Source organism: Cebus imitator, unplaced genomic scaffold, assembly GCF_001604975.1.
Source record: "Cebus imitator isolate Cc_AM_T3 unplaced genomic scaffold, Cebus_imitator-1.0 Scaffold444, whole genome shotgun sequence".
Lineage (NCBI taxonomy): Eukaryota > Metazoa > Chordata > Mammalia > Primates > Cebidae > Cebus > Cebus imitator.
Genome location: NW_016107759.1, coordinates 1,421,562 through 1,431,826, shown reverse-complemented (window position 1 = coordinate 1,431,826; position 10,265 = coordinate 1,421,562). Strand labels below are relative to the sequence as shown.

Here is a 10,265-nt window from a genome sequence, read left to right as displayed (position 1 = left end):
AGAGCAAAACTCCGTCTGAAAAAAAAAAAAAAAGCTATTTGGGTACCAGACGTGGTGGCTCACTCCTGTAATGCCAGCACTTGGGGCGCTAAGGTGGTGGATCACCTGAGCTTAGGGGTTCAAGACCAGCTTGGGCAGCATGATGAAACCCCATCTCTACTAACGAAATTAGCTGGGCATGGTAGCACACGCCTGTAATCCCAGCTATTCTGGAGGCTGAGACAGGAGAATTGCTTGAACCTAGAAGGCGGAAGTTTCAGGGAGCTAAGATGGTGCCACTACACTCTAGCCTGGGTGACAGAGTGAGAGTGTGTCTCAAAAAAAAAAAAAAAAAAAAAAAAAAAGGAAAAGAAAAGCTATTTGAATTGAATCTGATGTGCACGTTGGTATCAGGATGTCAGGTTTGATCTTGGAAGTATGTCTGGCGTCATACCGGCACTTAGGGGCTGACGCTCTTGGCTGTGTCCCTTGCTGGCTGCCCAGCCACACCGAGCAGGTGCAGTAAAGAACAGCATGTATCAATAAGGTGTGAACTATTAGCCCAAGAAAGGATATGATTGTTAGGAATCTTTGCCCATCAATTACTGTTTTTAAACGACCCCATGGCTTGTTTTTCAACTTGAGGTAAAATTTATGTGACATACAGTGAGTGACTTTTAAAGAGAGATTTTATTGGGCTGGATGTTGTGGCTGACACCTGTCATCCCAGCACTTTGGGAGGCTGAGGCAAGTGGATCACTTGAGGCCAGGAGTTGGAGACCAGCCTGGTCAACATGCTGAAATCCCATCTCTAGTAAAGATAGAAGAAGCTAGCTGGGCATGGTGGCGCACGCCTATAATCCCAGCTGCCTGGGAGGCTGAGGCAGGAGAATTGCTTGAACCTGGGAGGCGGAGGTTGCAGTGAGCCAAGATCGTGCCATTGCACTCCAGCCTGGGCGACAAAGCCAAAATCCGTCTCAAAAAAAAAAAAGGCTTTATTTTTTAGAGCAATTTTTGGTTCACAGCAAAACTGAGTGGAAAAATAGAGATTTCCCAAATGCCCCTGCGCTTCAGTCTCCCCTGCGGTGAACCTCCTGCACCGTGAGGTACGCTTGTTACAAACAGGGAACCTGCGGTGAGGTGCTTGTCACCCGGAGGCTCTGGCGTGCATGAGGCTTCACGTGTGGCATTTTCTGTGGTTTTAGCATATTCACAAAGCTGTGCAACCGTCATCTCTATCTAGGTGGAAAACATTCTTACCTCCCAAGAAGGAAGCGGCCACCCACAGCAGGACTCCCCCCGACCCCTGGTGGTCTCTGTTCCACTCCCTCTCTGTGGGTTCTCCAGTTGTGGGTGGTTGTTGTCACGTAGGCAGAACCACACAGTGTGGCCTTTGGGCCCAGCTTCCCTCGTGGAGCGTGAGTCCTTTGAAGTCCGCGTGTGCCCCAGTGTGTGTCTGTGTTCCCTGAGTCCTCCTATGGCTCTGTCCGTTGGCGACAGCTGGGCCTTCCACCTTCGGGCTTTTGTGCCAGTGTTGCCCGAAGTGATACTGCACAGGCACTGTGTGGCCCGTTTTTCAGATGCCAACTTTGTGCTGGGCAGCTACAAGACGGAGCAGTGCCCGAAGCCACCACGCCTGTGCCGCCAGGGCTATGCGTGCCCGCACTACCACAACAGCAGGGACAGGCGGCGCAACCCCCGGACCTTCCAGTACAGGTGAGCCTGCAGGATCCTGGCAGGGGGGTGTCCTTCCCGCCCCGTGGCCCGCATTGCCCTCCCCCGGGTTCTCATGGGAGGGCTGCCTTGTGGCACCGTCACTCCCAGGAGGGGAGGTGTCTCCCAGCATACTGGCTGTGGGAGGCCCTAGCCTGTCCTGGGACTGGCCTCCCCACCCAAGCTCAGTGGCTCCCATGCAGTCCCCTGCCAGGGCCCCTCTGCCAGGCAAGGGGCCGGAGCACAGCAGGAGGGACCCCGAGCCAGCTGGGACCCCCACGTGCCCCACTCACGCCTCTGTTGCAGCCGCGCTCTCCAGGCTGTGGGCTGCGTGCTGTCTCCGCACCCCAGCTGCCAGGCGCTCTGCATTCTCATCGCCTGGGGTTGATCTTGTCTTAACAGCTGTCGGCCAGGGCACCCGGTTTTTAGGCTGAGTCCTGGGGCCTGCACCCCAAGGGTCGCCCTGCCCAGGGTACACGCAGGACCTTCCTCCACCGCCTGAGCCTGACCTTCCCCTGGGCCTGGCCTGTGGGTTTGGGTCCTGTGCAGCCGGCTTGCCTCTGAAGCTCCTCCTCCTCTTCACTCCAGCCCCGCCTTCTGGTTGTACGTGGCCCCGCCTGCCTCCCGTCTGCAGTACGCACCTGGGGGCCACGGAGGGTGCAGACCCCACAGGGTGTCTGGAGGCCTGGGCCGTGGTCTTGGCCTCCCTGCGGCCCTGTCTGTGTCCAGCTCTTCCTTTGAGCAGATAGTCTGCCTGCCCTCTTTTTTTTTTTTGAGATGGAGTCTCGCTCTGTAGCCCAGGCTGGAGTGCAGTGGTGTGATCTCAGCTCACTGCCACGTCTGCCTCCTGGATCCTGGTTCAAGCAATTCTCCTACCTCAGCCTCCAAAGTAGCTGGGATTACATGCACGAGCCACCATGCCCAGCTAATTTTTGTATTTTTTAGTAGAGACGGGGTTTCACCATGTTGTCCAGTCTGGTCTTGAACTCCTGACCTCGTGATCCGCCGGCCTCGGCCTCCCAAAGTGCTGGGATTACAGGCATGAGCCACCGCGCCCGGTCCACCACCCTCTTTTTAACGACCTGATGCTGCCTCGCTTGCCCTGGAGAGCCCTGTGCCTCCCGTGGGAAGGACACCTCCCCTCCTTATTTTACCACGTTAAATTCATTCTCCGTCCAAGTGGCTTCAGAGTTGAGGGACCTGAATGTCTGTAGCACAAAGCACAAACCAGCCTCCAGGTTTTTGTCATCGCCCATCACGGAAAGAAAAGGAAAATCCTTTTCTCCGACAGGCGTCGTGTTTTCCATAACTCCACGTAAGTTATGATAAAGCTGCTAGAAATTGCACAAGAGGAGAGGGTTTCGTTTTTTATGAGACAGTCTCCGTCTGTCGCCCAGGCTGGAGTGCAGCGGTGCAGTCTCTGCTTATTGCAGTGGGAGCACTGGGCATTTGAAATTGGTGAGGATTTTCAAATGGTGGGATCAAAAATCTCACTTCCTTTTTATAGAAGGTTGGCCAGGAGACAGCTCCGCACTGTCTGGGCGCCCAGCCTCACTGCCCGCGGGAGGTTCGGCTGTTTCTCCCCCTCGCTCCTCATCCGTGAGGGTGGCTCCAACCCAGGCTCAAGTTAAATTCTGTGAAGAACATCCCTGGGGTCCCGACCCCTTCCCGGCACCGGCCAGGCCCGCATGTCCCTAAGTGTAGAGCTGGGTCACCAGTCACTCCAGGGCACTGTGCCCAAGGCCCCTCCTGGTGGGAGGCAGATACACCTGGGCCCCCCGTGGCCGTGTCCTCCCGTGTCCCCTGACACATGCTCGTCCCCAGGTCCACGCCCTGCCCCAGCGTGAAGCACGGGGATGAGTGGGGGGAGCCCTCGCGCTGCGACGGCGGTGACAGCTGCCAGTATTGCCACTCCCGCACAGAGCAGCAGTTCCACCCCGAGGTACGTCCCTCCCACCACCCCAGGCGTGGGTTGCTGGAAGGCCTGGGGGAAGTCATTGGGTTTGCAGCGTGGTTCATCACACAGAAAGAACAGGGCTATCATTGGCCGAGGGCTGGCAGGAGGGCTGTGGGAAACCTGTGGGGCTGTACCAGCTTGCTGGCCTTTGGGCTCCCTGCGGCGGGCACGTCTCTCTGCTTGGCCTGCAACAGAAAAAACAGTCACATGGGAAAAAAGCAGGGAGAAAATGGCAGTGGAAACACGTATTCAGGCTGGGTGTTGGGGCTCACGCCAGTCATGCCAGCACTTTGGGACACCAGCGTGGGCGGATCATCTGAGGTCAGGAGTTTGAGTCCAGCTGGCTGACGTGGTAAAACCCCGTCTCTACTAAAAATACAAAAGTTAGCTGGGTGTGGTAGCCCTCACCTGTAGTCCCAGCTGCTCAGGAGGCTGAGGCATCAGGATCACTTGAACCCGGGAGGCAGAGGTTGCAGTGAGCTGAGATTGCGCCACTGCACTCCAACCTGGGTGACACAGCAAGATTCTGTCTGAAAAAAGTAAAACCTCAGCTGAGGGGAAGGCACATGTGCTGGGAGGCCCAGGCGCTGCTTCCCACCGTCCCTCCCAGGATAGGGTCACAGCCTCATGCATTCTGGGTGTTGGTGACCACACACACCGCAGTGCCACCAGGGGCCTGCTGGGAGCCCAGTATCCGGGGCCTTTTCTGGGTTCGGTAACAGGCCTGGCTGCCCATCCTTGCAGTGGACCCTGGTCTCAAGCACCCCCTGAGCAGAGCTGGCACCATGTGGCCCATAGCTATACCATAAATCCTGAGTGAGATAAACCCTCCCGCCTGGCTCCCGCCCCAGGTAAACAACTCTTCCCAGGCGGGGTCTTCCTGGGGCTGAAGAGGGTAGCCTGGGCTGGGACCAGGCCTGTGCTTCCTCTGGAGGGTGCAGGGTATGGATGGCACAGGGCTGCTGTGTTCACGATTGGCCGTGTAGCTGCCCAGGGAGCATACTCAGATTTGTATTAAAAACAAAACAAGCTGGGCGAGGGGCTCACGCCTGGCATCCCAGCACTTTGGGAGGCTGAGGTGGGCAGATTGTGTGAGGTCAGGAGCTTGAGATCAGCCTGGACAACAGGTGAAACCCCATCTCTGCTAAAAACAGGAAAATTAGCCTGGTTGGTGGCATGTGCCTGTGATCCCAGCTACTTGAGAGCCTGAGGCAGGAGAATCACTTGAAGTCAGGAGGCAGTGGTGGCAGAGAACCGAGATTGTGCCACTGCACTCCAGCCTGGGTAACAAGAATGAGACTCCGTCTCAAAAAACAAAATGAACAAACAAACGAGCCCCCACTGGGTGTCCGAGTGGTGGGAGGGCCATAGCGGGTGGAGCCAGGCTGGAGGTCAGGAAAGGCTTCCTGGCCGTTGTGGGCACTGGGCGCCAGCTGTGCCAGTCGCGTGTCCTTGCCTGAGAACTGTGAAGCAGGAGGGGCTGGGCCAGGCCCTCCTAGGGCATACTGGGTGCTTCTAGGGTGGTCTGTCCCTTCCTGGGTCTTACGCGGTGTTGACCTCATGAGAGTGTCTGTCACCCTGGGTGAAGTGGCAGAGGGTCTGGCTATGGAACACACACGTGTTCCTTTAATACTCGCTTATTAGCCGCCTGCTGCATACCAGACTGTATTCGGTGCGTCTTTCAGAAAATACCGAGCAGGGAATGGCTTTGCCTGCAATGTGAGGGTAGGTGCTGGGGGAATGGCCCCACACCTGTGCGTGTCCCCTGTGGGTCGGCTCTGCAGAGAGGAGGGATGTGGCGACCAAGGTGCACAGTGGAGGAGGGCGGGGCCCACACCCCTCTCTTCATGGGCCTCTTGTCACGATTTGGAGCTTAATTCTCCACTGTGGGGTAACGCCAGCTGTGATTGTCCCACGGTATCCCATTTCCAATCCAGCCTCTCCATTTCATTTTCCCTCCAGATCTACAAATCTACGAAATGCAACGACATTCGCCAAACCGGGTACTGCCCGCGCGGCCCCTTCTGCGCCTTTGCACACGTGGAGAGTGAGTGGCCGTCCCTGTGGCAGGTTCACCTTGGCGGGCTCAGCAGCTCTGCAGACTCTCACTGGAGTCACTGGTGACCCGGAGCTGGCCACGTGGACCTGGAAGGCGGGTGGGAGCTCAGCACCATGGCGGGGGCCTGGGAGCCCCCGACTTGCCCGTGGAGGCCCCCTGGGGTGGGAGGGTGTTTGTGCCGCCTGAGGCTGGGCCTCCTCCATGCAGGTGTGGGCCAGTCATGGTGGAGCCTGGTAGGATGCTGTCTCCAGGCGCACTGGGGCCCTGAGCCTCAAGGCTGAGTCCTGGTGTGAGCTGGCTGGCGCCTCCACCTGCCTCCCGGGCGTCCAAGCTGGGTCCTTCTGCCACGGCTGCCTGGGCCTTGTCCTGAGCCTGCTGTCCTGCTGGGCACCCACCTAGGAGCACTGCCCTTGTGGAGTGAGGGGGTCTGTGCACCCCAGGCAGAGGAGACAGCAGAGACCCTCGAGCAGTGGCTGCTTAGGCGGCCTCAGGGCCAGCGTGCTTTCCTGTCTGTTAGCTGTCTGGAGGATGTGGCTTAGCTTTGGGAGTTACATGGTCCATAATCAGTTCCCAGCAGCAGAAGCAAGCCCCAGTGGGAACCCACTCGGCCTTCCCCCACTCGGCCCTAGGATCTGGGTTCTAGGTTTTGTGAGTGTGGTCACAAGCTCAGATTTCCCTTCTGCTTTTCATTTTAGTGGGGAGGGCCGCTGTTCTTGTTCACATTGTAAACGTTGCTTTTAGTGTTAAACACGTGAAAACCTTAAGGCTGAGGCCCGAGGGTCCCGTTGCCCCAGCGTCCCCTGTCTGCCCAGCCATCCTCTTGCCACACCCTGGAGGGATGATAGTGACAAGGCCGTGTGCGCCTGGCCCTCACATGTGGTGCGGAGACTTCCGCGTGTCACTGTCGCCCACCAGCCGCCCTCAGAGCCTGCTGCTCCCCTATCCTTGCAGAGAGCCTGGGGATGGTGAATGACTGGGGCTGCCGCGATCTCCACCCTGGGAGTCCCTCCACCGGCAGCAGCCAGCCGGGTAACGTAAGTGAACGGTGTTCCCGGAGTGATGCCCGGTGTTCTTTGGTTTAATGTAACTGTTAGGGATGTGGATGGTTATGACTTCTCAGCGGTGTGGTCAAAGGCAGTCTGTGGAGTTTGCGGCTCTTCTAGAAGAGTCTAGAAAAATCCTTGCCACTAGGCTGGGTACAGTGGCTCACGCCCATAATCCTAGTATTTTGGGAGGCTGAGGTGGGTGGATCACCTGAGGTCAGGAGTTTGAGACCAGCCTGGCCAACATGGTGAAACCCATCTCTACTAAAAATACAAAAATGAGCCGGGCATGGTGGCATGTGCCTGTAATCCCAGCTACTCGGGAGGCTGAGGCAGTAGGATCACTAGAACCGAGGAGGCGGAGGTTGCAGTGAGCCGAGATCTCAACACTGCATTCCAGCCTGAGTGACAGAGTGAGACTCCATCTCAAAAGAGAAAAAGGGAAAAGGGGGTTGGGCTCCTAGGAAGGTAGTGATGGAAAGGTAAAGTGGGGGAAAGTGATGGAAGATGAGAGCAACTTCAGTGCGGTTGGTTTACGCAGGCTCAGTCTGCAGCCTCTCCTGCTGGTTGGAGATGGGAGAAGGAATTCACACCCAGCTTCAGGGCAGGAAGGAAAGGCAGAGGGATGTTCCAGCATCTGCTGCCTTCAACTCAAAATAATCTTTTTGTCGAAGAGTGGCATGTTTTGGGGGTGGCACACTCTGACCCCTTCATATATTTCTCACTGTTTCAGCTGAGCCTCTGCCTTAGGTGAATGGCTTCGTTTGGGGTTTGACGCTGTGGCTGGTTCAGGGAGTGCAGAGCTTGTGCCTTGCCTTCACGTGGACCAGCCCAGGGTCAGAGAGCCACATTCAAGTGTAAGAAATGGAACTCAGGCTGGGCGGAGTTCCTTACGCCTGTCATCCCAGCACTTTGGGAGGCTGAGGTGGGCGGATCGCTTGAGGTTGGGAGTTCGAGATCAGCCTGGCCAACATGTTGAAAACCCGTCTCTACTAAAAATACAAAAATTAGCTGGGTGTGGTGGCGCGCACCTGTAACCCGAGCTACTTGGGCAGCTGAGGCAGGAGAATCGCTTGAACTTGGTAGGCGGATGTTGCATTGGGCTGAGATTGCGCCACTGCACTCCATCCTGGGTATCAGAGCGAGACTCCCTCTAAAAAAAAAAAAAAAAAAAATGGAACTCTGAAGAACCGACGGGGAGCCTGCGGATTCAGGCATCTCTTCTGTTTCATGGGACCTTCGACATCTGGCATCTTCGCCGGTTTTGGTGGTTCATGACCATAAACCCAGCACTTTGGGAGGCTGAGGTGGGACGATCGCTTGAGGTCGGGAGTTCAAGACCCGCTTGGGCAACATAACGAGACTCTGTCTCTACAAAAAGCTTTGAAAAATTAGCCAGGTGCACTGGCAAGTACCTGTGTTCCTACTTGGGAGGCTGAGGCAGGAGAATAGCTTGTGCCAGGGAGGTTGTGCCACTGCGCTCCAGCCTGAGAGAGAGAGAGAGATCGTGTCTCAAAAAAAAAGAAAATTAGCATATTTGTAAATTCTGAGCAGAGCTTGTATCTGTCTGTGCGAGTCTCGTTCTGTTGCCCAGACTGGAGTGCAGTGATCAGCTCAGTGCAGCCTCCACCTCCCGGATTCAGACGATTCTCCAGCCTCAGCGTCCCAAGTAGCTGGAACTATAGGCACGCCCCACCACACCTAGCTAACTTTTTGTATTTTTAGTAGAGATGGGGTTTCATGGTGTTGGCCAGGATGGTCTCCATCTCCTGACCTTGTGAGCTGCCTGCCTCGGCCTCCCAAACTGCCGGTTATAGGCGTCCGCCACTGTGCCCAGCCTCTCCCTGCTTTTTCTTCATATGACTTTTTTTTTCTGTTGCAGGCCAAGCGGAGAGACTTGCCAGCCGAGGGTGGCCTGAAGGCCAGTGAGCAGGACAGCAAGCAGGTACAGCCCCCCAGGCTTCCCACGGCCCTCGTGGCTGACGGTGTGGCATTGTGCTAGGGCTGAACTCGTGCGTCCTTGGTCCCTCCCGCTCATGCTCGGCTCACGGAGCCATCTAGTTAATATCCACTGGTCACGGAATTCTCTCTCTCCTTGTGTCCCGCGTCTGTCTGTTTGAAACACCTTGGAAACAACAAAGTCAAAAACCTCCTGCCATTTTCTGCTCAGGGAAATAAGAGGGGCCCCTCGGAGCCCATCTGTGTTACTTTCCTTGGGCTATGAGGGAAGGATGAAGATGGGCATGTTCAAACAGCAGAACTGGCCAGGCGCAGTGGCTCATGCCTGGAATCCCAGCACTTTGGGGGACTGAGGCAGGCGGATCACAAGGTCAGGAAATTGAGACCATCCTGGCCAATGTGGTGAAACCCTGTCTCTACTAAAAATACAAAAATTAGCTGGGCATGGTGGTGCGTGCCTGTAGTCCCAGCTGCTTGGGAGGCTGAGGCAAAAGAATCGCTTGAATCTGGGAGGCAGAGGTTGCAGTGAGCTGAGATCGTGCCGTTGTACTCCAGCCTGGGTGACAGAGCAAGACCCTGTCTCAATCTCAAAATAAATGAATGAGGTAGTTTTGGTTGGGCACAGTAGCTCACATCTGTGGTTCTAGCACTTTGGGAGGCTGAGGCAGGAGAATTGCTTGAGCCCAGGAGGTAGAGGGCAGAGGTTGCATTGAGCCAAGATTGCTCCACTGCACTCTAGCCTGTGTGACAGAGTGAGGCCCTGTCTCAAAATGAAATCCAAAAACCAAAAGCAGCAGCACTTTATTCTCTCAGTTCTGGGCACTGAGTCTGAGCTTGAGGTGTCCAGGGCTGGCTCCTCCTGAGGCCCCCCGGGGTGTGCAGATGCTGCCTCCTCCTGTGTCCTCTGGGTCACCCCTCTGTGCGTGGGCATCCCTGGGGTCACTCCCTGTGAATGGCGGCCGCATAGGACCCCACCCCTAACACCTCATTTCATTGTTGCTGTTGTTGTTCATAGTTGGTTAAGTTTTTTGAGACAGGGTCTTGCTCTGTCATCCAGGCTGGAGTGCAGTGGCCCAATCCCAGCTCGCTGCAGCCTGGGACTCCCCGGCTTTAAGCAGTCCTCTCACCTCAGCCTCCAGAGTAGCTAGGACCCCAGGCACACACCACCATGCTTGGCTAATCTTTGTATATTTTGTAGAAACGGGGTCTTACTATGTTGCCCAGACTAGTCTTGAGCTTTTAGGCTCAAACAGTGTTAGGATTACAGGTATGATCCTCCATGCCTGGCTTAGGAACTCATTTCAGCTTAATTATGCCTCACAGGCCCTGTCTCCAAATCTGGTCACAGTGGGGGTCATGGCTTCCATGTAGGAATTTGGGGGACACGTTTGGTGCATAACAAAGACGCTGCTGACTGAAATGAGCCAGTCACCAAAAGACAAATCAAATCCCACGTGACCCCACCCACAGAGGCCCCTAGCGGGGTCAGATACACAGACACAGAAAAATCCCGCGTGACTCCACCCACGAGGCCTCTACTAGCGGGGTCAGATAC

The 10,265-nt window shown here is 56.0% G+C and overlaps 1 protein-coding gene across 8 annotated transcripts in view; it reads left to right on the top strand.

Moving 5' to 3' along the window:
* The window catches only part of UNKL (unk like zinc finger), a 45,463-nt gene that overhangs the window by 15,649 nt on the left and 19,549 nt on the right, over positions 1-10,265 (top strand). For 4 of the 8 annotated variants that reach the window (XM_037732211.1, XM_017510966.2, XM_037732212.1 and 1 more), the window contains 5 exons: positions 1,560-1,695; positions 3,517-3,634; positions 5,612-5,696; positions 6,660-6,742; positions 8,634-8,696. In XM_037732211.1, coding sequence (XP_037588139.1) covers positions 1,560-1,695; positions 3,517-3,634; positions 5,612-5,696; positions 6,660-6,742; positions 8,634-8,696 — 485 coding nt within the window. Of the gene's footprint in view, positions 1-1,559; positions 1,696-2,094; positions 2,347-2,701; positions 3,008-3,516; positions 3,635-5,611; positions 5,697-6,659; positions 6,743-8,633; positions 8,697-10,265 lie in introns of those variants that run through there. The other 4 variants (XM_017510968.2, XM_037732213.1, XM_017510969.2 and 1 more) reach the window with 4 other exon arrangements.